Source organism: Camelus ferus, chromosome 10, assembly GCF_009834535.1.
Source record: "Camelus ferus isolate YT-003-E chromosome 10, BCGSAC_Cfer_1.0, whole genome shotgun sequence".
Lineage (NCBI taxonomy): Eukaryota > Metazoa > Chordata > Mammalia > Artiodactyla > Camelidae > Camelus > Camelus ferus.
Window position 1 is genome coordinate 70,772,380 of NC_045705.1, and position 26,931 is coordinate 70,799,310.

Sequence of the window (26,931 nt, forward strand, 5' to 3'; positions counted from 1 at the left end):
GGCAGCCCTCCCTGCAACCCTAAGGCTCTCACCCAGGTCCCCATGGCCACATCCACAACCCCCACCCAGGGGAGATGTCACAGGCCCCCCAGCGGGCCCCGCCCCCGGAGTGGAGGCCAGGGCTGGGCAGGCGGGTGGACGGCCGGACACTGGACCCGGAAGAGGAGGGGAGGAGGTGGCTGGGATGTGCAGCGAGCTGTCCATGGGGTCACCAAGGCGGCCCCATTTGCACGGGTAGAGGCAGGGGCGCCCCTGCAGGAGCTGAGGTATGTAAGTGCCCAAGGCTGGGCCGGGCGCGGCCAGGACAGGGGAGCTGGTCAGTCAGTCAGGGTCAGGCTGCCCTCCAGGCATTAAGCCTGTGGTCCTGGCTGGCCCTGTCGGCCTCTGAGACCCTGGGGATGACCCAGGGGTGTCCCCGCCCCCTCAGGTGCCAACAGGCTCTGCAGAGAGGGACCAGACGTTTGGGGTCCCAGGGTGTGGGGGGCTGTCACAGCCGACAGGGCTCACGGAGCGGCTGGCCCCACGTGATGCAGGGGCCTGGGGAGTGTCGCCTGAGGGCCTCTCCCTGTGGTGACTTGCGTCTACATGGTGGGGAAGGCAATCCACCCAAGTGCCTGGGCTGGGGCCTGTCCCCTGTCCCCTCCTGATACCAGCCCCGCCCCAGCTCAGAGATCCAGACCTTCCTCTCAGCCGTTCTCACCAGCCCCTGGGTCCTGGTGACTGGTCTTGAACAGGTGGGGTGGGGGGTCTCCATACCCAGCACGGGCGAGCTCATGGAAGGAGGGAGCAGTGGCTGCCCGGGCCACCTGGGCCCCAGGGGCAAGGGCAGGACCAGACTCTGTTTCCTGCTTGACACCCCCTTGAGGGCCGAACCCCAGGCGCCCCTGCTTCCCAGAGCCTCCACGTCACCCCACGGAAGCCAGGCGCACAGACCGCGGCTCTGCCGCCCGTCTGGGCCCAGGCTCCGCCCCTTCTGGGGACTAGGAGGGCACGTCTCCCGCGCCCTCAGACCTGGCCTCTCCTGGGGGTCTGGGTTTCACTCGCCCAGGGGGCTGGCAGTGGCGGTCCAGCTCTGTGTCCCCCTGGCGTGGGCAGTGGGAGTCCAAGTGCCAAGTGCAGCCCCACATTCATGTCCCACTCACTTGCTCCCAAGCCTGTCCATGCCCCACTGTCACACATGCCACATGGGGTGGGGACAGTAGCACATGTGTTCCTACTGGGGAGACTGAGGCTGGGTCTGGTGCCAGCCCACTAAGGACATTCTGCCAGTGTAGCTGCCTCCAGGCTGGCTCCCTGGATTGCATCTGGTCCTGGCACAGATGAACTGACCCCTCCCTCCCGCCACCTGGCCGTCGGGGCTGTATTTGCCTTCTCCTGTTGGCAGCAAATATTTACTGTCCTCGCTGTTCCCCAGGCCTGAGCAGATCCTGAGGGGGAATGGGAGATGGACACAAGGATGCTGGAGTGGGACCCCTGCCCTTGAGGGCTTGGTACTTGGCTGGGGCCGGCCTGGAGAAAGGGAGCCAGGAACCAGTGGCCTGAGCTCCTGGAAAAGGCCCGCTGGTAGAGCCCAGGCCGAGCCCCAGCTGGTGTCTGTGTCCAGCTAGGCTGTGAGTCCCCATCCTGGGGGGCTGGCCCCGGACCCAGGCAAGGTGGGGCCGCAGTGCAGGCGGCTTCACTGGGAGGACACCTGTCCATGCCAGGCAAGGTGGTCAGAGCGGTCATTCACAGAGAGAACCAGCAGAGGGCGCCAAAGCCCAACTTTTGATTCACTCCCTTTTGCTCGGGGCCTGGTGTCCCGGAGGGTGGCCCTCTCTGCAGGGGTCTGCTGCTGCTGCCTGCGTCCCCTCCTGGCGGCACTCACAGGGCCCGTGGGGGACTGCCCAACACGCCGGCCACCTGGGCCCTGGAGGCCGTGAGGTTTAGGAAGGCAAGAAGGTGTCCGCGGTCTCAGCACCCCTGTCAAGCCCACACCCTCTCTCACGGGCCCCCGCTTCCTGGTGGAGCAGCTGGACAAACGTCCCAGGTCCCCAGCATTCTAGGAATGTCTCCAGTGGGAGTCTGACCCTCTAGGCCCAGAATCGGAGACCTGGGGCGGGGGTCCTCGGGACGGCCCCCTCCAGCACCCACATTACAGCTGAGCAGTGCCCAGCCGGGGCCTTGCTGAGGGTGTCCGGGACCTGCGCTGGGTGTCACTGTCCCTCCCTCTGCTTGTGGCCGCCGTGGCCACTCTAGCCACAGGGCTCAGATGAGGTGGGGGCTTCGGGGGCGGGAACCCTGGGCCCAGGAGGCGTCAGGTGGGGGTCCGGCGGGGTCAAGGTTAGATGTCTCCCACGTCCACCCCATCTCCCCACCCAGAGCTGGGAGGAGAGGTCAACTCCAGAAAGAATGTTTGGGGGTAGGGGGTGGTCAGGGGTCTGGGAGCCGTGGAGATAGCAAACAGAAAAACAGGGTGTGGGGGTGGCCGGCCCACCCCTCCCTCCCGCACTGTTGTTTCTGGCCTCGGAGCCAGAACAGCGCGGCAGATTCCTTCGAAAGTGGAGGTCGGCAGAAGGGCCCCTCCATCGCCCCCACAGCAGAGCATGGAGCCCCCACCCCTCGGGTCCTCAGCTTACCCCCGAGGCAGCCCGCCAGCCCCACCCACCTCAGCTCAAAGCCCCCGCCTCCTACTACCTGCTGCTGTCGGGAGCTGACCCACAGACCCCCAAGATTGTCTCCAAAAGTCCCTGGAGGGGTCACTGAGGCTGCTCCCAGGAGCTGGGCTAGTGCGGTCACCCCACCGTCCCCACCCTCCAAGGCACTAGGCTGAGACACGGGGTCTTGGGGCCACCACTGGGCCCTCAGGATGGGGGTAGACGTGGGTGCTGTCTTGCAGGCTCCCTTCACCCAGAGATGCTCACAGGTGTGGCCCCAGGCAGCCGGCCCCTGGGTCCAGGTCACAGGATCGTTCCCAGCCACACCTGGCCCTGCGCTTTGCCAGGGACAAAGGTGGACCTCCAGGTCCCTAGCCCATGGGTCCAGAGCCCGTGAGCTACTAGGTGCCCCCCACCCCACACCGCAGCCCCACATGCACCAGGCTGCTGGACCATCAGAACCTCATGGGGTGTTGGGGGGGGTGAGGGGCCACATTCCACCGTCCTCACTCTGACCCCCTTCCCAGCCCATCTGTGTTTTTGGAAAACAGAGCCGGCACCCCGGCAGCCCTGCCAGCTTGTGGCCGTTCACACAGCGTCTCAAAGCATACGTTTGTCTTCTTCAAAGTCCAGCCTCACTTCAGGACTTGGCCCCAACCCAGCCCGGCCTCCCTCGAGGTACCGGCCTGCCCCTCCTGCATCCAAGGCCCACTGGCTGTGGGACCTTGGAAATTCCCTTCCCTCTCCGGCCTCGGGTTCTGGGCTCTGGGTCGCATGTGGTGACTCAGTGGGCAGACAGCAGAGCTGGGAGGAGGTGAACCTCAGGCCCAAGCTCATGGCTCTGGCCTCCCCGGCCTCCCCTGGCCCTCCATGGCACCCCCGAGTCTGACAAGCTCAGCCTGTCCAAAGAAAGCTCCGAGGGGCAGGGGCACGGAGAGGATAGAAGGTGGCCTTCCTCCCTTGAGGCCTAGACAGTGGGTCTGTCCTTGGTCACCTGCTGGGGGTGCTTCCACCACCCAGGTCCAGCTGTGGACAAGGACAGGGCAGAAAGGCCAGGCTCCCTGCGGGAGGAAGAGCCACCTGAGAAACAGGAGAAGGGAGGGCTGGCAGTGCTGCAGAGGTCAGAGGAGGTCAGAACAGGCAGGCTGGGAGGCTTCCTGGAGGAGGTGTCCTGTGTCCCCACACAGGGGCCTCAACTTTAGGGTCAAGCCCACATCTGGCTGTCACCGCCGAGGGTGCAGACCAAGCCCAGGGATTGCTGCAGGTCAGATATAGCCTGTGCCACCCTCCCTGGAGCCACAGTGGGGACATGTTCACACAGAGACAGCGTCCTCCAGGCCCTGGCCAGAAAGAAGGTGTAGCAACCCCTCTGGAGGACACAATGGGCCAAGTCCTGTGGGGCCCTCACCTCCTCAGACACCGTCAGTGTGCGGGGGCCAGCGGGGGTGTCCACCCTGGGCTGGAGCCGGGCTGAAGGGTGAGAGCCAGTGGGCCGAGCAGCTGGGGCTTGGGTTCTTGCTCCGCTGCCCATGGCTGTGTGGCCTTGGGAAAGTTGCTCAACATCTCTGCGCCTTAGTTCCTTCCAGGAGACACCTTGACTTGGCGGCTGAGGGTCCACTAGGGTGATGTGTGTGCGTGGGGAGTCCCCACCCAGGCCTGTTGCCATGGTGTCTGCATCATCCTCTGTGCGCGGGGCATGTAGATGAGGGCGGCTGAGGGAGGGCTGTGGGCCTTGGGCACTTCCTGCGCCTTCTTGCTTGGTGTCTCTGGTAAGCCGCTCACCCTCTCTAGGCCTCAGTGCCTGGGACAGCTCGGTAGGTCTGTGTCTCCGCTGGGCAGTGAAGACAGGGCACAGCTGACAGGCCTTCCATGGCAAAGCAGCAGACCCCACCATTACCGGGGTGGACAGTGGGCATGTCGGGGGGCCTTGCTGGAAGGACCAGCTCCCCAAGAAGGGAGGCCCAGGGCTGGGGTCACAGAGGGCTCACACGTCTTGAAGTGAAGCTGAGGGCAGGACTGGGGAAGGAATGTGCAAGACCCAGGGGACCCAGGGCGTCCCATGTGCCCCAGGGCTGGGGTGAGGTTCCCCACCTGGCTGGTCTCCCTCTCCCCAAACTCCAGAGTCCTCTCAGGTGGGATGGAGGGGCCCAGCTGCCAGCCACTGGGGCTGGAAAGAATGTTTGCGTGCCATTGGCGGGGGAGCCGGGGGCAGAGATACCTTCACGTGTGTTAGCACGCGGTCTGTGCGGGCGCTGGCCTGCAGGTTCCCAGGCCCCAGCACGTGGAGCCTGTAATGTCAGAGGCACGTGGAGGCCTGGGGTGACCAGGCTGTCCCGGGGCCATCGGCAGAGCGGGATTTGAGCTGCACCAGCCTCCTGCCCACTCGCCTCCCCGTCTGAATACACTGCAGTGTGTGCACGCAGAATGAACCCCTCGGTCCTCCCGCTGAGAACTTGCGGCCTCACCCTGGGCTCTCAGACCGCCTGCGCGGAGGTGGCTGGGCGATACGAGATGGTGCGGGGCTCTCGGGGCGATGGGTGTGCTCAGGATCGGGGTTCTGGTACCTCCTCTTCTGCTCTCCCAAGTTTGTAAAGTGGTCCTAATGGCAATACTGATTTCTGGAAAAGCCAAGGCTGCCACTGCACTTCTCCACGTGGCCACAAGGTGGCGGGCTCGGGTCAGATTTAGAAAACCCTTCCCAGGAGCTGGTGTGTCTTTTGCACCAGATTCAGCGCCCCTGCTGGTCTCAGGGATCTTGCTTCCGGGCAGGGGTCCCCACATTCTGCTCCAGAGCCCCTCAGTAATACGTCTGACTTTATTCTAATATAAACACAATACAGCTTTCTCTAATTCTCAGAACACAGCAGATGCTTCAGGAAGGCGCCCTAGGTTTACTCTGTGCTTTGGGGACCCACCTCGCCACACCCCTGGGGTCAGGAGCCCCCAAGGGGAAGAATTTCCTTAGGCGTCCGTCCACCATCAGTTCTGTAATGCCAGGGTGGGGGCAGATGACAGCCTCGGACCCGACTGCAAAGGTGCAGAGCCTACCCGCCCCCCGCAGTGGAGGCGCCCCCTTTAGGGGGGATGTTGTCGCCCCCCCCACCACCGCCCTCTCCCCAGGGTGTCCCAAATTGCCTCTTCTAAGACCTTCCAGCTGTGCGCTGTAATCCTAGGAGTGGACACCAGGTGTCAGCACGAGGCCACTGAAGCCGCCGAGAGCTGGAAATCCAGAGTGCGGGGGCATTCCTCAGGGTATGTCAAGGCTCTCCTGCATAAATGAGAATCTGGCCCGAACCCCAGGGCGGGATACTCCTCCTCCAGGCCTAAGAGGCAGTGAGGTTTATGTAATGAGGTGTCACTCAGTCCTGCCCCCCAACTTTTTCCCTTCCCTCCCATTACACTGTGTCCCCTGCAGGTCCTGTGTCCCAGCCACGGACAGCAGTGAAGTGCAGTGCTGAGAGTCACAGTCCCCAAGCCCCCAGTAGGCTCCAGTCCCGCCTCACTGGCATCAGGGGTCCTCTCCACCCCGACTCCTTGTCTCTGTTCCCCTTCCTTTGTTTAAACACTCTGGGTTTCAAGATTCTGACGGAGGGGGTGAGGGGTGCAGCTCAGTGGTAGAGCACGTGCTTGCTGCGCACAGGGTCCTGGGTGCAATCCCCAGTGCCTCTGTTAAGGCACAAATGAAAACTTTTAATGGAAAAAAAAAAAAAGATTCCCATGAAATCAAATGGACCTACACTGGCATGAGCCCCCTTTTGAGCTGTGCCAGAAATGGGGCACCAGACAGGGCAGAGTTTGACTCAGCACACTGTTTTGCGGGTGGGGAGCCCCACACTTCCAAGAGCTTGATCTGTGGGTTGGAAAGGCTGCTTCCCTTTCGGTCTCACGGCTGCCCACCTGCTCAGCTGGAGGGCCCCCGTCAGTGGAGTCCCGCCCAACCCTGTCGTCTGGATGAGGTCAGAGCTTTATCCTCCACAGCCTCACCTGGAGCTTGGGCAGTCCCAGCTGAGGTTCCCAGTAGGGACCTGGGCCCGGCTCTTTGTAACGCCTAGGCAGCGTCTTGCTGTGGATGCCAAGGTGGCAGCGCAGGCCATGAGCCCAGAGCAGAGGCAGAGCCAGCACGAGCAGGCGCCTGCTGCACCCGGGAGCTGTGGGCTGCCTCACGCCGACTCCCCTCCGTGCACCCTGGACCTGACTGGGAGGCTTTGCATCCCTTGGTCCCTCCCACCCAGGAGCCAGGGAGGAGCCCCACCTGCCCTGCTCCCAGAGGCTGGTCTGGCTCTGTGGCATCTGCATGCCGTTCAGGACACCCATACCAGATCGGAGTCTCCTCCCTCTGAGAGCCCTGCTCTCCCACCAGGCGTCCTGTCCCTCCAGCTAAGGAAGGACGTGCAGGTGAGGGCTTAAAAGACAAAAGCAGAGGGGAGCATTAGACCCCAACACAGCCTGGGAAGCTTGGTAAGGTAAACGTGCTGGGGCACAGAGGCACGGGGAGGGTGGGGACTGGTGGCCTGCTGGCAGCTGCGCCTGTCTGTGCCTCTTCGTGAGCCTTGGCTCTGCCTCCTGCTCTTACTTGCAGGCTCCGGGATGAGGTGCAAACTCCCAGGGAAACTGAGTTTCATCAGGCAGCACCCGAACCTGGGCCTCCCCCTCGGTGCTGACGCCTCTGAGTCTATGCCTTGATTAGAGTCTCACCTGAGCTCAAAAGGCTGTGAACCCAGTCATCTTACCCAGGAGTGCCGTTTGCTGCTGCCCTCTCAGTGCCCAGCACCCACACGCACTGGGGGGTGACAGTGGGTGTCACTAGTGAAGGAGGACACTCCCAGGCGAGCCGCCGGCCTCGGGAAGAAGAGCAGATGCGAGCGTGCTGAGTTGCAGCTGCGCTGATGCCCCTGGAGAAAGGTTTTTCTGACCATTCTCGAACCCTGTTTCTTTCCCCGTTATGCCCGCCCCCATTTTACCCGTGCCACGCCCACCGGCACGCCAGGGTGTCAAGTGACCGCCAGGTGTCAATCCAGTGAGGCCCCGCCCACCCCCACCCCCCACAGGGCCGCACCTCCCAGCTGGCAGGGCGTGCTTCCGGCTGGTGCCCACGCCCACACAGCCTTCCCGCCGGGCAGGGGTGGGCCGGGCCTCCGCCCCCTGACGCCGCCGTGCCGGCGTGGAAGGCGCCCCAGGCAGCTGCCCCGGCAGCCCCGGCACCGCCGGGTTGGCTCACAGCGACCCAAATTTGGAGGGGCTCGAGGCAAGGCGCGGAGGGGATGAGGAGGTGAGAGGCAAAACTATGATTTCAGCCGGCGTTTGGGCAGGGGCCGTGCTCAGTGGTGGAGGCGCTCCTGCTTCTGGGGGCTGCTATAATGCGTGCTCTAAAAGCGCCCTTCCCCATCTCTCCAGCCTCAGCCTCGTCCCCGCCCTCCTCCGCCTCCTCCGCGTCAGCTCGGCTGGAGGCTCTGGACACCACAGCCAGAGCACCCCCTGCTTTGGCGGCGACTGCTAATTTTGGCCCAGCCAGCGGGCCACCGGCCCGGCAGTTTCGGCAGAGAGCCTGGGGCACCAGTGACTCCCCAGTCCTCTTCATCCACCGCCCGGGAGCTTCGGGGACCACGCAGCGACTAGAGTACAGGTACCTGGGCTCCCCCCCTTCACGTGCCCCCACCTGTGTGTGAGCAATGCCACATTCTCAGGGTGCAGGTGTGGGTGGGCTGGGGGCTTGGGGCAGCTGGCAGGAGTGGGGGGGACCTCTGCTGTCAGGGTCCTGGGCGAGCTTCCACTTTGGAGGGGACAGGAAAGACAGGTGGGCAGAGGACCCTTCTACAGAGCTGCCCAGAGCCACAGAGGCTTTGGCAGGGAGAAGAGGTTTTCCTTCACTAGTCTGTCCGGCAAAATGGGAGGGGCAGGGGTGGAGCGGAGGGCTGCTGCTCTCAGCAGCAGGACATGGCTGTTTGTGACAATGCAAAAGACACAGGGTTTTTCTGGGTAAGAAGTTCCCTCTTGCGGCGTGCCCCCCCCCAATCCCAACCACAGACAAACACGAGACTGTGCAGAGGGGCCAGGGCCCCGAGATTCTGAAGCAGCTTTTTTCTTTATACCATTTATAAAGTAAAGCTTCTCTGTCCCCACTGTCTACACCCCCCAACCACCACCAGAGAATCCCACCAAGTAGCTGGAAAGGAGGCTGGGAAGGACAACGCAGGGAAGCAGCCCCTTGGTACCCACAGCAGGCCCCCTCCTGACGGTGCGCGCTGGCCTCCTGCGCCGACCCCGCCAGCCCCACCACCTGGGCACTGAGTGCCGGGCAAGGGCAGTTTCTCCAGGGGGCGTTATTTTGTCATGAAGTTTCTCTCCTTCCACACAGGGCCGCAGACTCCTCCATCCACCCAGTGTTGCATTTGTGGGGAAGGGGTTCCCTTCCCCAGAGAAGCCCAGCCTCCCCCACCTTCAGCTGCCTTCTCAGTGCTGAGCTGTGCCCTTTGGTTGGTGCCCGGCCCCTCCTTGCTTCTGTTCAAGGGGGGGATGTTGTGGGGTGGGGTGGAGGGGAGGATGTCTGCACTGTGTGCTGTCACCCCCCAGACGAGCTGTTTGTGGGCAGCCTTCAGCCCCCATGCCCAGGCAGAAGTCCACCCTGGCCAGGAAGGGGCAGCCCGTCCAACAGAAAGGTCTCTGGCTGCCCCACGGGCATCTCTGCAGGCGTGGCTGCTGGAAAGCCCAGCTCTGGGTGAACTGTGGGCACCTTCCTCCTTCCTCTGTACTTAAAAAAGGGAGAGCCATGCAGACGGAGGGACAGAAGGGGAGCCACCACCCAAACCCTGACAAGGTGACCTGCGAGCCTCTCCACCCAACAGCCAGGGGAGGGGCCAGGGACCAAGGCTCTGGTTTGGGGGAAGGATTGTTTTAAAAGAGATCATCTTAGGAACATCTTTTGGCTTCTCCCCAGGGGCCGAAGAGTCACTGCTGAGCTCGAGGAAGAGGAGGGGGACTCCAGTCCCCAGCCCCAGGGCCCCACACCGCGTCTGGCCCAGCCCCCAGCCAAGGCTGCCCCCCAGCCTGAGCCCCAGCCTGAGCCCCAGTCGGCCAGAGCTGCCTGAGATCCGAGCCCTGAGGTGAGCTGCTGCGGCCTGTGGCCCAGACGACCCCCATCTGCTCAGAACTGAGGCCAGCAGCCAGCCGCAGCCCCTGCCCCATGCAGGTGAGTGTCTCCAGCCTCCCGGGGCAGGACCCAGTGTACAAGAGCAGGCTGTGTACAGGGGCCTGTTCTCCTCTGGTGCTTAGAGCTCTGGGCAGTTGCAGCCCCCAACCCCTCTTTCACAAGGAGAGGTGACCCAGTGGGGCTGGGGATGTGTTCAGAGTCACACAACTGGAATCTGGGATTCAGGGTCTGCTCCTGGGGCCTCTCTTCCTGGGGGCTCAGGTGTGGGCAGAGCAGGCTCCCTGCAGTCCGGGCAGCAGCGCTGAGGTCCTCAGAGGGGAGCTCCTGGTGGAGGAAGCCAGAGGAACGGGGAGGGGAGCAGGGGAGACGGCCGGGTCAAGGTGAGGACAGAGCTGGAGGAAGGGGAAAGAGGACGGAAAACTTGTAAGTCATAAATCCAGGAGGAACTGGGGAAAGCTGGCTCAGCTGGGCACGTGAGACCTGGTCCTCCCTGCCCTGGGCTGCGGGCTGTGGGGCCTCCCACTGGTGGTTTGGCATCTCAGTGTTCCCAAGTGTCGAACTGGGTGACAGTTGCATCCCTCCTGGAGGCTCTGGACAGTGAGAAGTGAGGTAATGACCAAGGCTGGGGACGCACCTGAGCTCTACAGAGGGCCTTAGGAGCGCCGGTGTCACGATCCCATCGCGTTCGAGGCCGGCAGGGCTTCCTGTGTGTGAGTGTGGGCCGGAGGGTGGGGGGCACTAGAAAGGCCCCGGGGCCAGGGCCTCCTGGGATGCTTCTGGGGCAAGTTTCCCGGTGGCGGCCGGCCAGCTGACGGAGCAGGTACTGGGACGGGGGCACAGGCTGGCTGCCCCAGAGGGGTGCTTGCTCCGGGGTCTTGGAGAGCTTTGGCGGTGGAGGTGGGTGGGTCTGTGTTCTTGTGCCGTGCCCACTCTTCCGGGACTGCAGTGGGGGACCCCGCACGTGCAGAGAGAGACAAACCAAGAACGGTTTTAAAGGTGTCTTCAGTTCAGACACTGCATAGAACAGTCCAACGGGGGTGCCGGGTCCGTGCAGGGAGCGCCCGCTCAGCCCCTGCCCCGGGGCCCCCACCCGATCCACACGTACTTCTGACTTTTGGTTCGTTGCTCAGGGGCCTCTGGTGCCTTGTGATGTCGGGTCCTGGCGTCCTGGCTGGGGCTGCCGCGGAGTGGGGGTCCCTTTGGGAGCTGAACGCAAGGTTTTTGCCTCAGCGGCCGGGCGCCCTGCGGTGGGGGGCGGGCGAGAAGGGGGCACTCAGGGGACTCCCGGAGCATGGAGCCTGGTTTGTAAAATGCTGGGCTTGGTCCCAGGGACGGGGGGAGCGGCCAGCTCAGAGCCAGAGCTGGGGGAGGAAACCCGGGAACGGGAAAGGCCGGCTGCGGGGCGGGCGGGAGCGAGGGAACCGGCGCGGCTGGAGCCTCGGAGCCGCAGGGCCTGGGCGCTGGGGCCAGGCTTGCTGGGGTGAGTCTGAGTACTTGGGGGGGATGATTGTTCTCTTTGGAATATGGGTGTGCAGATCCAGAGGCGAGGCTGGTGCCGCCTCAGGCCGGAGCAGGGTGGGGTGGGGAGGGTGGCACTTGGGGCTGAAGGTCCTGCCTGCCAAGACCTGCGCAGGGGGAGATCCCAGCCACACAACATGCAGGGGTCGCTGGCAGGTCCCTTCCTACCGTGGGGGGCCAGAAGGCAGGGAGACCCAGGCCGCTAGTCCTGGCCGGGGGTGGCCAGTGCCCTTTTTGAGCCCTACAGTGACCCGGATCTGCCCGACAACCCTGCCCCTTTAGCTGAATTTGTGACTAAATAAGGTGAGGGTTCAGGGCAGCCTCCAGCTCAGGGAGGAAGTGCATGGGGGCCCCCTCTCCCTGCTGGCCCAGCCTGGCACCCCAACGTGGCCTCAGCCTTCCTACCTCCAAGGTCCAAGCGCGTGTCTCCAAGCACTGGCAGAAGCTTCTCCAGGGCTGGTGCCTGCTTGGGGCAGAAAGCAGGGGAGGGGTTCCCAAGATGGCCACTGGCAGGAGTGCCTGGGCAGCCCCAGACAGGGGGAGAGCCCATCCCCGGCCTGGGAAGCAGGCCTGCAGGAGAGGTGGGACCCCAGAGCAGGGCCAAGGGAAGCAGAGGCCCTCCTCCAGGACGTGAAATCCGCTCTGGGGCCCCAGGGAACCAGGGTCAGCAGACAAGTACTTTGTAAATCCTCGACACCCCCAAATTTACAAGTTGCCACGGAGTGGGGAGCAACCTCAATGCAGCCAGGCTTCTGTGCTGGAGGCTCCCTCCCGGCCCTCCTTGCTATAGGCACACAGGCCTGAAAGCCAGGGACGCAGGGGACTGCAGAAGGCTGGTGGAGAGGGGAAGGGGGGCAGTGATGGGTGGGGGGAGACAGGCCAGATGTTCTTGGAATGGGACACGGGGGTGATTGATGCGGACTGGAATTTGAAGGGGGAACATTGCCCACGTGCCTTGGGCTCCGGGTGGAAAACAGGCTGTTTTTCATGGAAGGGGGGGTCTCCTGGTCTTGCCAAGCTAATGTGAAAGGGAGGCCTCAGCCCTGCCGGGTCCCTACACCTGTCCAATGGTATTAACCCCTGCCTTACTAGAGTGCCAGGCTTTGGGGTGCCCCCCCAGCTAGCTGGGGTCCCTTTGGGGTGACTAGTGGGGACAAGTGATGTCCAGTGTACTGGCCCTGAGGCCCCTCCATCCTGCTGTCCCCAGCAGCACCACCCTCTCTGGCCGCCCCCCAACGCAGATGCCCCTGGGGTGGCTGCCCCCCACCCCCACAGTGGCCCAGTTCCGGGGGCGGAGGGGTGACTCTTCCTGCCAGCAGTGCCTGGGGTCTGTGTAGGGTTCAGTATTTGCCTTGAAGGAACTAAGCTTTCACTGCCAGGAGAGGGAGGCTTTTCCTGAAAATTCTCTTTCCGAAAACGAAAGGAGACCCCTGCCCCCCCCCCCCCAGTCACCGTGCAGTCCTGCCCCCACCCCTCTCCCCTACGCCTCTCCCTCCCCCAGCGATTCCACACTCCCGAGGGGCCAAAACAAAATTGCTTTCGCCCCGTTTGGGGGCTGGTTAAGGCCGGAACAGCGCTCGTGGAGCGCCGGGGCGAGCGGGGGTGGCCGCCGGGGGTGCTCCCGGGTCCCCAGACCGAGCTGAGGACGAGCCTGCCCGCGGCGGCGGCCCGGCCGCGGCTTCGCCTAGGCTCGCGGCGCGGGAGCGCGCGGGGCGCGGCGGCGGCGGGGGGCCCGCGGGCCTCCTCGGAGACGGCCGGGCGGGGGGGCCCGGAGCCCCGGGAGCGCCCGGGGAGCAGCGCCCCGGCCGCTCCCTCGCCGCGCTCGGGTTTCCCCCTTCCACCCCGACGCCGCCGCTCCTTCTGCACCGAAGCGCTCTCCGTGGCGAGGAGGCAAACGCGGGCGACGCGCTCTGCCACCCGGGGTGGGCGGCTGGGGCGCCCCCGGGACCGCGCGCCACCTGCCCGCGCCGCCCGCACACCCGCCCCGGAGCCGCCGCAGCCGCCGCCGCCGCCGCGCCGCCTGCGCTCGCCGCCCCCCGGGGAGGGCGCCACTGCGCCAGCCGCGCCTCCCTTCCCGGGCCCGGGAGCTCAGCCTCCGCCATCCCCAGGGCCCCGACCCACCGAGCGACTGCCCGGCTCTTCCCAAACGCAGACCGTATTTTTTTCTGGGGTCTTCCAAATGTAAGCCTTGCTCCCAGGTCCCCCCAATACTTTGGACATTTCTCCAGGTCACAAGAGTGTTTGGGGGACATTAATTTCCGGGGACCTCAAAACACATCAGCCCCCACTGGCTTTCTCAGGCTTACACTAGTGGCTTAGGACCCCAGACTCACTGGGGGTCTTCTCCCAGGCTCTTGACAGTTTCACACCCTCCACCCCAGGTCATACAGAGTCACACAGTGCCCAGTCCTCTTTTCTTTAAATGTTAACCCGGGGGCTCCTGTGGTCAGGCTGACCAACTTGCCGGACTCCCCAGAATATGCACAGAGTTTTCCCGGGATTTAGGCATCCTTAGCAAACCAGTGGAGTTCTTTCCCTGTGTCCCCATGATTTTGGACTACAGGGGTTTCCAAGTTTACTGTCTATGTTCTGACTCCCCTACACTGAAGCCCTGTTCCCCTGGTTCTCCAGAGTTTGGGACGTTATCTGCTGAATTCCACAAATTTAATGGCCCCAACCTGGGTTCCTTAAATTTTACACAAAGAATCCCAGGTCCCCCCAACACACTAAGCAATTTCCCCAGGACCCTCAGAGTTTGAACACTGCTTCCAATGCGTGCATCAAAAAGTAGGCATTACACCCAAAGCACGCCTATCCCCTTTCGGAATCATAAACAAACCGCGCTCTGCTTTCCTGTGTTCCACAAAACTGAAAGGATGATTTCTGGTCCCCAAAACTCACGGAGCAATTTTTTTGTGGGTCACGAAGATACAGGGCACTCATTTCTGGGGCTCTCCAAACTTCCCTGACACTGATCAGCTTCCTTAAAATTTAGGCACTGTCACCCAGGTCCTGAAAGCATACCGAGCAATTATCCAAGGTATGCTCAGTTATGCTCAGTTGTGGCTGTGGGTCCTGCAGGTTCCCCCAAATCACAAATCTCCCAGGTCCCTATGGGTCAAACCAAGCACAAAACAAACTTTTGCACAGAGCTTATATTTGGTTACAGCAAGCTCTTTCGAGTGTCCCAGTAACCAAATAGTCTGAATATTTTCTCTGCTTCATAACATTCTGAATATTAAAAAAAATTCCCTGGGCCCCACAAGCTTATGGACAAGAATCTGGAGTTTCCTAAAATTCAGAACTGATCCCAAATCCCAGGCTCACACTGGACCCTTTCCCGAAGCTGCTCTATTTGGACATGCCGGGTTCTCAAATATTAGGCATTACCCCGCAGACCCCTCAAACATTCAGAATTACACTTCGGTCACAGAAAGGCACTAATTTCTTGGGCCCCAAAGCATCCAAAGCACCCACTGAGTCCTCCCAAAGTTTAGTCAGCATTTGCTGGGTTTCCCACACACTGCCAACGCCCTGGAGATCACCAACTTCGGACATTGATTCTTCAGGCCCTGCCACCTAGGAATGCTTAATCCTTTCCCCCTAAAACTTAGATACTGACCCTCAAGACTAAAGAACTAAAGAACTTCTTTGGATCCCCAGATTTAAAAAATTATTTTCCTGGGGTCTCCAAATTGAGGTACTGTCTCCCAGCCCTCCAAAATTAACCGAGATTGCCTTTTTCTCCTCCACAAAACAACTGAACTTTTTCTGAACATTGATTTATGGGTCCTCTGACTTTATGACCCTTGCCCCAAGTCCCCCTAAATTTAGGCCATTTTCCACGGGCCTCCCAAAATGAAATTACCCAGATACCAGAAAAAATATCTCCGCGTCCTGGAAATCCCAGGCACTACAGGCCTGCGTCCTACAAGTGTCCTTGCTACTCATCAGGGTCCCTGGAATTTAGGTATCAACCTCTTGAACAATTTCCACAGGTTCCCCAAAACTTGGGCCATGTTTAACTAGGGTCCCCAAATGCAGACAGTGCCCAGGAAAACAGGATATTTTTTCCTGTTCACCAAAAATAAACTAATTGAAATCAATTTAAAAACTAAAACGTAAAAGGACACTGATTTTCTGCATTCCCCAAATGTACTGATCAACCTCAGGTTGCACCCATTTAGACGGTATTTCCAGAATCTCTAAAGGATATTGAGAATCTTGCGGGAAGCCACAACAATTATAGAAGTTACCTTCCGTGGGTGCTGCAAAGCTCCAGGCCACTAACTTGAATTTCTAAATTGTGGAAATGAGTCTCCACTTTCCTCTACCACACTGAGGACTTGCCTAGACTCCCCAAATGCGTCCATTGTTTTTCTTCCCCCAATTTTACACAATATGCTTCTTGGGTTCCCCAAGTTCCATACTGAGAATTTTCCTAGAGCCACTCCGAAACCTACTTCCCCACAAATGGGAATCTCCCACAAGCTTGCCGACCTAGATGCAGGGGTCCCCACATTTTAGACGTAGATCCCTTGTCCTCCAGTTGCACGGAGCAATTTCCCTGAACCGCAGGCTCGGACTCTTTTGCTGGAGCCTCGAATTTACTCATTAATTACCGTTCCCCACACCAACGCAGCCTCCCTCGGGTCCCCACTTCGGGACCTTCGTTCTCTCGCCCGCAAATCAGGCGTCTCTGACTTGCGTTCCCGATCTCTGGGCATTGTTCCTGGCCCCGCCGAGGAGGCCCCTGCAGCTACCCCAATCCCTCACACAACGGGCACTGGTTCTGGGCCTCTCTGCGTCTCCTACGAAGTCCCCGGAGCTCCTCGGATTTGGGAAATTTCTCCTGTGTTTCCCAAACACACTTGGCCCAGCCGCGTGTGCGCCAGTGCTTCTCCCGCGTCCAGGAAAACGACTGGGCATTGCCCCCAGTTTCCCCCAAATTTGGGCATTGTCCCCGGGTCTTCCAACGGACTGGGCGTTGCCCCCGGACACTGGGGACTGCCCCCGGGGTCTCGCTCACCTTCAGCGCGTCCACCGCCCGCTGCAGAGCGCTCGCTCGCTGTCTCGGCTCCTAGCGCGCCCGCGGACGCAGCCTCCGGCCTCCAGCCTTGCGGTGAGCTCCCCGCCGCCTCGGGTCTCCGCTCGGCTTCCGAACCCACCCGCCGCCGTCCCGCCGGGGCTGGCGCTCGTCTCCGGAGGCTGCCGGGGTACACCGGCGCGGGGCGCGGGAGCCTGCTGCGGGCTAGCCCTTCGGCGGCCGCGCTTGCTGGGGCCCGGCGCCCTGAAACCCGCGCGGCTTTCGTTTGCTCTTTGCAAAGATCACAGTCGTGGGGAAGGCGCCTCGGCGGCCCCGAAGCGGGACAGGCAGGGCGCTGGGCAGGAGGGACGCGGAGGAGAGGCGCACCCCGCTCGGGCGGCGCGACGCGGCGCCTCCAGACGCCGAGCGGAGGATTCCGGGAGGCGCGCGCGGAGCGCGGGCGAAGTGATTGATGGCGGAGCGAGGGGGCGAGCCGGCCGCGGGCTTCCGCCGCCGGCGGCCCCTTCCCTTCGCAGGGGCGCTGGCGGCCGGGGCTCCTGGGGGCGGGAGGGGCGTGGGGGCTTGTGCGTGGTTTTGACTTCGTAAAAATCACAACGACTTCTTACATCGTCCAAACTCTCCAGGAGATGGTTTCCCCAGACCCCCAAATTATCGTGGTGGCCCCCGGGGCTGAGCCCGAGTCGACGCAAGTCCAACGCACTGAGGACGGGGGAACCATTATCCGGCTATTTTGGGTGGGCCCCAAAGGCGAGCTGCTTAGACGCACCCCGCTGAGCTCGGTCATGCAGGTAGGATTTGAGCGACGTTTCCCGCCCTGCTCGTCTCTCCCGGCAGGCGCAGTCCTGGCTGGCCCCGTGCCTGACCCAGATTCGGGCCTGGCCGGGTCGGCCCTCCCCACGTACTGCACCTGGTGGCCGCCGAGGCTACTCCCCGGTTCCTGCGCGGCACCGGGGGGCGCTCGGGCTCCGGCTGCAGCCCGAGGTGCTGCGCCTGCTCGGGCAGGTGGCGGCTGCACTCCCGGTCAGCGCCCAGGGTCTCTCCAGTTCCCGCTCAGATCCTAGCTGGACTCGGGGACCCCCGACCCAGCGTGGAGCCACCTGCGCCCGCACTCCGACGGGGCGACCCCGCCGCGGACTCCCCTGGAGGGGCGCGGGGACCCCGCTGCCGCTAGGGCTTGTGACACCGCCCACCCTGGTGGCCCCGCGTCCCCCGCGCACTAATGTAGGGATCCTGGCACCCCGAAACCCAGGACGGGGCCCTCAAACACTTTAGAACGGCGATTTGGGATTTCTTTCGAGCTCTGCGGCTCCCTGCCCCCAATCCAATCTCGCCCCCGCGCACCCCACGGCCCCCCCGATCGCCGCCCCCCGGGGCCCCGAGACCCCAAGCCCGCCCCCCCTTGGCTCGAGTTGCGGGGGCGGTCCGGGGGCGGGGCGAGGGCCCCGCGGGCGCCCATTGGCGCGGGCGCGCGGCCAGCGGGGCCCGAGCGGGCGCCGCGCCGCGGGGTGGCGCGGCTATAAGAGCCGGGCGTTGGCGCCCTGAGTTCGCCTGCTCTCCGGCGGAGCTGCGTGAGGCCAGGCTGGCCTCGGCCCCCCCTTCCGGCCGCCCCCGCCTCCTGGCCCACGCCCGCCTGCGCTCGGCCCGCCAGCGCCTCCACCCGGCTGGCGGCCCCGCGTCGACGTCGTCCGCCACGACGCTGCTGACTCCCACCTCGGGCGCCGTCGGCGGGGCCGCGCTCCGCCGGCCTGCGGATTCCCCGCCGCCTCCTCCTCATCTACCTCGACGCCCGCCCCGCTTCGCCCGAGGAGGCGGTCCCCCCCGCAGGCAGTCCGGCTCGCAGGCCGCCGGCGTTGTCATCCCCCGCGCTCCCCCCCGGCCCTCTCCGGCGCGCAGCCTGGCCGCTCCCCCTCCTCGCTGCGTCCCGAGCGGCCCCGGCGCCGCCACTGCCGCCCCCCCCCCCCCGAGGCCCGGGCTTGCGACGGCCGAGGGCTCCGTCGGCCCAAACCGAGCTGGGCGCCCGCGGCCCGGGTGACGCCTCCGCTCCGCCCCCCTCAGCACCTTCCCCGGCCCCCGACGTTGCGCCCTTTCCTCGCTTCTCTGTGCTCCCCGTCCCCTCTCCGGCCTCTGGTCCCGGCCCCCTCTCTTCTTCCGCAGCCTTCCCTTTGCTCCCTCCCGCCCCCCCCCAGCTCCTTGCCTCCAACTCCCTCCCCTTCCACGCCCGCCCTCTCGCCTTCGCCGTCCCAAAGTGGATTAATTACACGCTTTCTGTTTCTCTCTCCGCTGCTCTCTCCCGCTGTGAGCCTGCCCGCCTCTCGCTGTCCCCTCTCTCTCTCGCCCTCTCTTCGACCCCCCCCATTTTCACGTTCACTCTGTCTCTCTCGCTATCTCTGCCCCCTTCTATCCTTGATACAACAGCTGACCTCATTTCCCGATACCCTTTCCCCCCCTAAAAAGTACAACATCTGGCCCGCCCCAGCCCGCAGACAGCCCGTCCTCCCTAAACAATCAGACGAGTCTCCCACCCCCCCAAAAAAGCCATCCCCCCGTTCTGCCCCGTCGCACATTCGGCCCCCGCGACCCGGCCAGAGCGGCGCTGGCAGAGGAGTGTCCGGCAGGAGGGCCAACGCCCGCTGTTCGGTTTGCAATACGCAGCAGGGAGGTGGGCGGCCCCTGCGCCGGCTTCCAGGTAAGCGGCGCGCGGGTCGGGCCGGGCAGGGTGGCCGGGCCCCGGCAGACGGGGGGGGGGGGGGGGCTGTAGGTCCCGTTCCCCGTGGCGAGCCCCGCGCTCTCCCCTGCGCCGCGGAGGAGGGGGTGGGGGCGGGGGTGGGGACTAAGGGAAGTGCCAAGGGAGGTGTGAGCTGTCTGCGAGGCGACTTCCTGGTCGCTATGTGGGTGCAGGGGGGTGTTGCTGAAAGTTTGTGATTTGTGCCGGGCAGGGGCGCTGGCGGGGGGCGCTGTGTAATGCGGAGGGGCGCAAATCGCAGAAACCCACCCTGGTATGTTGAATCTGTGCCAGGAAGACTGAGAGAGGAAAACTGGGTGGGCGGGGCCAGGATGGAGCAAGGGGGGCCGAGTTGGCAACAGAGTCATGCCAGACGCCACATTTGCAGCGCACCCCACTCCCAGCCTCCCTTTCCCTGTCCCCAACATTTCCAGCCAGGAATCTGGGGAGAGGGCTTGGTCCAGGGCTCAGAAGGGCAGGAGTGTACAATCCAGAGAAGGTCACTGCCCCTGCCCCAGTGGGCAGATGGAAGTTTCCATACAAGGAGGTAGAAAGCAGCCCCCCTCCCTGCCCCCCCATTGCCCTGTGCCCAGAGGGGTGGGGGGGCGGAGGGGTTCAGGAGGAGCCCCCCCCGCCCCCATGGTACTTTGCTAAGAGATGGTCTGGGGCTAGCGGTTGGGGGTGCAGGAGAGAAGGGACTGGCTGGAAGGAGGGAGGGGGCGGGATCAAAGGGGGCGGGGGGAGTGGTCAGCAGGGAGAGGGGTGGGGGGTAGGGTGGAGCCGGGGCTGGGAGGAGCCGGCTCAGACATAAAAGCTGAGGCACTGACCAGCCTGCAAACTGGACATTAGCTTCTCCTCTGAGGCAGCCTTCCAGTTTCCTCCTCTTCCTTCTCGTCCTCCTCCTCCTCCAGCCCCAGCGAGCCTCCTGTCTGGCTGCAGGTAACCAGGGCTGTGGCGGGAGGACCCTGCTGCCCTTCAGCCCCGGCCTGCCCGCCTGCCGGCTGCTGAGCGCCTCCGGCCTCAGCCCCTCGGCCCCTGCCCGCTGCCTCCCGCACAGATCCTCCAGCCCTCCTCCCAGCCTCTGCCCTCCTCACCCCTGCCCTCCCTCCTCTGCCGGCGCTTCACCTGGCTCTCACCTCAGCATGCCTCCTGCTCTCTGCTGGTGCCCTGGCCTGGACCCCACGCTCAGTGGCGGGGCTTGCAGAAGGATGGAGCTGCTGCCTGGAGGGTGCCCAGTCGCTCGCCGACCAAATTTCTTCTTAGAATTTGGAGGGGGTGGCACTGGGGTGTCGGGAGACAGACTGGGGTCTGGCCCAGGGAGGAGGAGGTGAGTGAGGTGGCACTTCAGATGCTTCCATGGAAGAGCTTAAGCAAGGCTGGGCCTCCTCCTGTCTCCTTCTTCTCCTACAGGATTTACTGCATCAAAACCCCTTGGGCCAAGTGTGCAGCTGCCTTTCTCCAAGCTGGGAAGGGCATGCTGCTTGGTGCCTCAGTGCCCACTGGGTGCACAGCCTGGGAAGGACACAGGGGACAGCCCGCCCAGGCCCTTCCTTGAGTAGCAGCAGGGTGCCAACGGGCTCAGAGACACTGGGCTGTGACTGTCCCTCCAGAAGGGGCTGGAACCTGGAGTTGCCTGCCTGGGAGAGGGGCTTCCACCTTTTAGAGGAGGCAGGGGTAGCTTGCTGGGTCTAAAGAGAAGCAAGGTCCCTTCCAAGCCCCTCAGCTCCTCAGGGAACCTTGCAAGGGGGTGTGTCCTAAGCAGTGCCTCTTGTTCCAGAAGCAGCCCTGAGGGACCTGGAGTCTGGCCTCCAGGTGGCCTGACCTATTCTTTCCAGCACCTGGGGTGGGGGTCGATATCCCACATGGAGAGAGGGTCTGGTGGTCCTGGAGGGACTTCGGGTCCCTGGCCCTGGGTGGCCTGATTCAAGGCTTGGAAAGGAGGCTTTTGGTTCTGATGTGTGTTTTGCGGTGCTTAGGGGGCACTGGAATCAATGGACTGGGTGGTTCAGGAAAACAAGTTTCCTGGGATGTGGCTGGCACCGTGGTGCCAACCATTGGACCCTTGACTCAAGCTTTGCTCAGCTACAGACTGGGAAGGCAGGAAGGGCAGTGGGGGAGGCAGAGGGTTGGGACTGGTGCAGCAAGACCCCTCTGTTGCTTTGGGAGGGGGAGCCGGTCCTCTTGGACCCCTACCTCTGCTGGTCCTCTGGGATGCACATGTCCTGTGGCTGGGTGGGGCTGTCTCCCACCTTGGGTGGCGCTGGGAGGCCCGCAGAGTGGCTGCTGCCCTGTGCTGGCCCTGCTGCCATGACATCATAGGATGGAGGCCAGGTCCAGTGTCCAGCACTGGCCCCTGCCGCTCTGGGTGTGGCTGAGCGCCTGCACTGATGTTGGCGGGGCGGTGGTCCCCACGTGAAATGACTGCCCGTCAGAGATGTGCTTTCCACCCCTTCACTCTCAGGGCGGTTCTACGTCCTGCCTGCATCAGCAGTGAAAGCTTCTGTTATTTCTGTAATGAAAACGATTGAGATTAAGGAGAAGAGTCAGGCTTCAGAGCCGCGTAACGGGGCCTGAAGTCGGGAGGTGGCAGGGCTGGCGGCGGGAGAGGCCTGGACCGGGACGTGGCGGGCGGCGGGCTCACAGTCTCGTCTCCACCCCAGATGCCAGTGGGGATCCCGATGGAGAAGTCGGTGCTGGTGCTGCTCGCCTTCTTGGCCTTCGCCTCGTGCTGCTTCGCTGCTTACCGCCCCAGTGAGACTCTGTGCGGCGGGGAGCTGGTGGACACCCTCCAGTTTGTCTGTGGGGACCGCGGCTTCTACTTCAGTAAGTAGCTTGGCAGGGCGAGGGGGGAGGGGAGTACACAGCAGGTGCTCAGTAGATGCTGGAGTCCTCCTTACGCCTCCTCAGACACCTCTGCGGATCCTCCGGGATCCCTGGTGTGGGGGTCGGGCGGAGAGAGGACCCTCCAAGGTCAATGGCTGTGGGCTCTTGCTCTGAGACTTGGAGAGCGCAGCTGTGACCTTGCTGTCCCCATTTATTGGGCACCCATGGTGTGCCTGGGAGGTGCTCACACCCCCTGATTTTCCTGCAACAAGACTCAGAGTGGGAGGGAGAATGAATGGATGGTGTCTCTGTGGGGGCCAGACCTTCCATAAGCGGCGAGGTGGGACTTGGGGACGGGGTGACCCAGGCCCCAGCGGAAGGCACCCTTCCCTTCCTCCTTCTCCCTGACCTGCCCGCGGCCAGGCTCGTGGGCTCTGGTGTTTCCCTGCTCGTTTGGTGGTGCCCAGTGTCTTGACAGTGGGCATGTGTTCAGGGACTATTGGATTTCAGATTGAATAAAGTGGGTTGAAAACCAATAAGAACAAAAGCACATGTGGCTGGCAGTGTGCGTGGGCATGCCTCGTGTGCTGGGGGTACTCAGCTCCTCCTGGGGGTACAGGACACGAGATGACCACTATCCGCACAACGCCACTGGAGGCTGGGGGCTCGAGGCCCCAGGGCAGGGTGGGATCCACGCCTGAGGGGTGGGCCGCAATTTGGGGGGCCCACTGGCCAGCTTGACGGTGCTTTGGCTGCACCTCACCTCGCCCTCTCTGACCCCCATTCTGGGACTGGCTGGCCAGCCTCCCCCGCGCCCCTGTGCCCTGTGTGGCAGGGTGGGGCTGCCAGTGGAGGCGACCTCTCCTGCAGGCTCTGGGCCTCAGTTGCTCAGTAGGACGGGTCAGGACCACTCTGGAGAGTGTCCATGTGGATAATGGGAGAAACTGGGGTGCAGCCCCAGCCTGACCCTGAAGGTGGAGAGTGGGTGTTCCCTCTGGGCTCAGCCAGATGCCCCTCAGGGCCGGACAGGGGTGAGGGACAAGGCCGGGGCAAGTTGGCAGAGACCATAAGGCTCCTACCCAGCCCCGCCAGTCCCCACCCGTCATCTTCCTCTGCAGCCTCTACTTACCCATTCTGTGAAAGCGGCTGAAAACACCCGTCTTGGCATGACAAAGCTTCTCTTTAAAAAGCGTTCCTGCTTCCTGACGCTTCTCAGGCCCCTGCCTGCCCTGGCTTCTCCTGTGCCCTCTCTTTCCTGCCTCGTTTGGGAGCAGGAAGTGGCACTGTAGGGTCTGGTGCTGGCCGGCCCTTGCCCGGGATGTGGCTCCCTTGCACCAGGCATCCCTGAAAGGGGGGGCTGGACAGAGCCCCTAACACTTTCAACCCTGAAACAGGACCCCTTACTAGGGGCTCCTCTCCCCACGCAGGGCACCTGCCCTCGGCACCCAAGGGGAAGGCCGGGGATTTTCCTTGCAGCCGAGTCCCGGAGCCTGTGCCATGGAGGAGAGGGAGAGGACGGGAAGAAAGGAGGGCGTGGTTTTTGCAGGTCCTCACTCCTCTCCTCCCGTCTTCTTCTTCTTCCTCCCATGCCTACCTGTCTCGGCATCTCTAAGGCCGCCCACCACCCAGGCTCCTGGTTAGTGCAGGGACAGCACTCAGGTCCCAGCCTGGCCTTCTGGTCGGGGACCCGGGATCCCGGACTGGGGGACCTTCCCCCACGCATTTTCCAAGCAGCCCCTGATGGTGGACCAGGGGGACGTGCCCATTTTAAATACCAGGAGGAGGAGGGAGGCGCCAAGAGGCCAGGGGGCTGGTCCTGGATCACGCTCACCCGCTCACCCGCTGTCACCCCTGTCCTTTCTGGGGCACCCCTGCTGCCTGCTCTCTCTTCCTTCCTCCACCCCAGGCCGTGCGCTGACTGTCCCTGCAAGGTGACTGGGTGTCCTGTCCTGAGGGTGGCGGCTGGGGGCCGGGGACTGGGGAGGAGCACCCTCCTCGGTGGCAGTTGGTGCTGAAGTGCCCTCTCGTCCCTCCTGTGGGACTTCCAGGCCGGCCCGCAAGCCGCATGAGCCGCCGCAGCCGTGGCATCGTGGAAGAATGCTGCTTCCGCAGCTGCGACCTGGCCCTGCTGGAGACCTACTGTGCCACCCCCGCCAAGTCCGAGAGGGACGTGTCGACCCCTCCGACCGTGCTTCCGGTAAGACGGCGACCCCCGCTTGCCGGGGCGGCCCCCCAGTGCTGGGCCCGGGGCGGCCCAGCCGCTGCAAGGGGAATCTCTGCTCTGGGCTGTCACCTCTGAGCCAGGGGGCCAGGGCACAGCCAGCTCCTTAGCTGGAGAATCCTTTGCACGTTTGCCATGTGCCCCCCACTGGGGACGTTGGCCAGAAGTCGGGTGAGTAACTGACCTGTTCCAGGTTAGGCACAGTGACAGGTTTAGGTAGGAGTTCCCAGCAAGTTGACAAGTCCACATGGGGCGTCAGGGCAGCTAGGGGCAGGGGCTGGGGGTCCAGGCACCCCTTGACTGGCCCTTCCCCTCTTAGGACAACTTCCCCAGATACCCCGTGGGCAAATTCTTCCAATATGACACCTGGAAGCAGTCCGCCCAACGCCTGCGCAGGGGCCTGCCTGCCCTCCTGCGTGCCCGCCGGGGTCGCACGCTCGCCAAGGAGCTGGAGGTGTTCAGAGAGGCCAAGCGTCACCGTCCCCTGATCGCCTTGCCCAACCAGGACCCTGCTGCCCACGGGGGTGCCTCTCCCGAGGCGTCCAGCAATCGGAAGTGAGCCAAATTGTCGTAATTCTGCAAAGTGGCACCATCTGGCGTGTGACCTCCTCTTGACTGGGACCTTTCCATCAGGTCCCCCCTCTGAAATCTCTGTACCGTCCTGTCAGTGGGCTTCCCCAACCCAGCCCCCATGCCCCAACCTCCCCATGTCAGGCTAGTCTCTCTTCGGCCCCCTCCATCGGGCCAAGGGAAGCAACACCTTTAAAAATGTATGAAACCAATTGGCTTTAAATTTCTCCCCAAATTATACCCCCCCAATTATCTTCAAATTGTATAACAAAAATTGAAATCGTGAGCCCCCTTAATCTCACACAAACACACACTCAGCCCCCTTAAAAATGAATTGGCTTTTTAGAAACACCAGAAAGGCTAATTAGCTTTAAAAAAAAAAAAAAAACCCAAAAAGATCAATTAGCGAAAAAATTACTAAAAACGAATTGGCTTCCAAAAAATTGACAAAATAAAAGAATTCGGCCCCCCCCCTTCCTTCTCTGTTCTTTCGGACCTTCAGTTAAATTGACTGGAATCTGACTGTCCACGAGAAAGGAAGGGACAAAATTTGCAGGTAGGCTTGTCACTGCCTAACAGCCATCTCCCTGCCCATGCCAGACCCTCTCTGGGGACTCCAGTGGGATGACACCAAAGACCCAAACCTGTTCCTCTCTCAGTTTCCCATCGCCAGGGCCACTACGGAGCTAGTGGGGGACCCTGTGAGACCAGAGGAGGGGCACAGGACAGAAAACCAGAATTTGAGCAGATGAAATTTAATTGGCACCAATACCCACACACTGCAAAATCTTACAATTCAGCCCCCGCCTTAGAAAGCACATGGACCCACATGCATCCCTGCAGATAGACACACACCCTCACACACACACACACACACCCTCACACACACACACACACAAACACACACACACACAGGTACGTGGGCTACCTGAGCCCAGCATTGTGCAGGTTAGACCACGTTCCACCCCAAATTCTCTAGGCTGTGCTGCGATGAGGTTTTCATGTCCTGTGCTCCCTCCCGTCCCCTGGGATGCGGCCCAGGGTGGAGGGCGTGTGTCCCAGGCTTAGACGGGTGGTTCCATCTTCTGAGATGAGGGAGGGCCCCCTTGTCTCGGTGCCCGTCCCCACGGCCCCCGCAGCGTGAGTCCCGATGCCCCCAGACCCCACCCCAGGGCATCCCTGCACCTACTATCGTGCAGAGCGAGGAATGGGTTTGGCCAGACTGGAGATGGCTGTAGCCCAGCGAGACATGCCCTGCCGTGTAGCCTGACCCCCTAGGTATGCTTCTGTAAGATCTGGGGACCCCCCCAGCACACCTAGGGATCATCTTTGCCAGCCTCCTGGGGGAGCCTCTCAGAAATGGAGGCCCCCCAGGAGGCTGGCAAAGATGATGGGGAGAGTGGGCAGTCTGGCGGTTGGAGGGGTGGGTGGGGGGCAGTGGGGGCTGGGTGGGGGGATGCTCTGGGGTAGGAAGTGGTCCAGCAAGGTTTCGGACAGCCAGGTCAGGAGGAGAGTGACGAGGAGATTTGCAGAATTACAGTTAGAATTGGGAGCCCAAATTGACGCCAATTGATCTATTTCCCCCCTTTAATTGGCTTCTCCTGGGGAATTTTTTCCTTTTTTTTTTTTTTCCCTCCTTCGCTTTTTACGCGCTCATACAGCAAATTAAACTTACACCCCATCCCGTGTAACAGGGGGGCAGTGACCAAAGGACGAACGCACAAAGCCAACCACCCGTCACCGCGGGGCCGCCCGCACGTCCTGCCCTCCGCCATTTATTGCCCTTGATTTGATTTTTGTTTTTGTCTGTCCCTGTCGCTTGGGTTGAGTGGGGAGTGGAGCCTCTGGGGGGTGCCGGCCACTGCGCCCCCCAGAGAAGTCAGGGGAATGGAGAGGGCTGCTGCCCGGCCTGGCTCTCGGGGACAGTGGCTGGTCCCCGAGGGTCTTGAGGGGCGGAGGAGGGGGCAGGGAGGTGTCTCCTCGGGTGTCAGGAAGGTGCTCGGAGGCCACCAAGGTGGGGCCCCCGGCTGGCCCAGCCGGCCGGGGGGGAAGGGGCTGCAGAGGTGTGAGTGAAGGTCTCCATCCGGCGGGAGCAGGTGGCCGCCTTCCGCGCACTCGGGGAACCCTCCCTCCACCCCTCGGTGACACCTTGCCCGCCTCCTCAGCACCCCGTCTTGCCCCCAGGAAGCTTGGAGCTCCGCGGGGCTTCCTGGGGTCCAGGCGGGGTGAGGCCGGGGAGTAGGAGCGGTC

The 26,931-nt window shown here is 62.8% G+C and overlaps 3 protein-coding genes across 7 annotated transcripts; 2 read left to right on the top strand and 1 right to left on the bottom strand.

Moving 5' to 3' along the window:
• The first annotated feature begins 51 nt into the window (after positions 1 to 51).
• On the top strand, positions 52 to 9,723 carry LOC106729876 (insulin). 2 transcript variants are annotated; one of them, XM_032490158.1, is made up of 5 exons: positions 52 to 266; positions 5,807 to 5,885; positions 8,028 to 8,256; positions 8,989 to 9,106; positions 9,568 to 9,705. In XM_032490158.1, exons 1-5 carry the CDS (start codon positions 75 to 77, stop codon positions 9,586 to 9,588), a joined length of 639 nt encoding a protein of 212 aa, XP_032346049.1. In that variant the 5' UTR covers positions 52 to 74; the 3' UTR covers positions 9,589 to 9,705. The 2 variants fall into 2 exon arrangements, with proteins under 2 accessions (XP_032346049.1, XP_032346048.1); XM_032490157.1 differs by lacking the exon at positions 8,989 to 9,106 and having other exon boundaries at positions 9,568 to 9,723.
• On the bottom strand, positions 8,697 to 16,933 carry LOC116666691 (translation initiation factor IF-2-like; the record flags this gene model as incomplete). The annotated part of the gene is given in 7 exon segments (XM_032490523.1): positions 8,697 to 10,153; positions 10,871 to 11,022; positions 12,934 to 13,318; positions 16,343 to 16,440; positions 16,443 to 16,514; positions 16,516 to 16,557; positions 16,559 to 16,933. Coding segments are annotated over 7 exon segments (1,503 nt in total), but the record flags the coding sequence as incomplete, so codon positions are not given.
• On the top strand, positions 16,264 to 26,341 carry IGF2 (insulin like growth factor 2). Of its 4 annotated transcripts, none has more exons than XM_032490153.1 (5): positions 16,264 to 16,420; positions 16,969 to 17,133; positions 21,728 to 21,890; positions 23,930 to 24,087; positions 24,431 to 26,341. In XM_032490153.1, the coding sequence occupies exons 2-5, from the start codon at positions 16,972 to 16,974 to the stop codon at positions 24,668 to 24,670; spliced, it is 723 nt and encodes a 240-aa protein (XP_032346044.1). In that variant the 5' UTR covers positions 16,264 to 16,420; positions 16,969 to 16,971; the 3' UTR covers positions 24,671 to 26,341. The 4 variants fall into 4 exon arrangements, with proteins under 4 accessions (XP_032346044.1, XP_032346045.1, XP_032346046.1 ...); XM_032490154.1 differs by having other exon boundaries at positions 23,939 to 24,087; XM_032490156.1 differs by lacking the exons at positions 16,264 to 16,420; positions 16,969 to 17,133 and adding exons at positions 18,144 to 19,031; positions 19,917 to 20,006 and having other exon boundaries at positions 23,939 to 24,087; positions 24,431 to 25,311.
• Positions 26,342 to 26,931: the final 590 nt, after the last annotated feature.

Excerpts from the sequence above, each read along its gene's own strand:
- LOC106729876 (XM_032490157.1), top strand. The coding sequence starts at position 75 with ATGTCACAGGCCCCCCAGCGGGCCCCGCCCCCGGAGTGGAGGCCAGGG. Across the intron at positions 267-5,806 it reads GCGCCCCTGCAGGAGCTGAG|GAGTGGACACCAGGTGTCAG; the intron begins GTATGTAAGTGC and ends CTGTAATCCTAG. Across the intron at positions 8,257-9,567 it reads ACGCAGCGACTAGAGTACAG|GGGCCGAAGAGTCACTGCTG; the intron begins GTACCTGGGCTC and ends GCTTCTCCCCAG.
- IGF2 (XM_032490153.1), top strand. The coding sequence starts at position 16,972 with ATGGTTTCCCCAGACCCCCAAATTATCGTGGTGGCCCCCGGGGCTGAG. Across the intron at positions 21,891-23,929 it reads GGACCGCGGCTTCTACTTCA|GACTTCCAGGCCGGCCCGCA; the intron begins GTAAGTAGCTTG and ends TCCCTCCTGTGG. Across the intron at positions 24,088-24,430 it reads CCCCTCCGACCGTGCTTCCG|GACAACTTCCCCAGATACCC; the intron begins GTAAGACGGCGA and ends TTCCCCTCTTAG.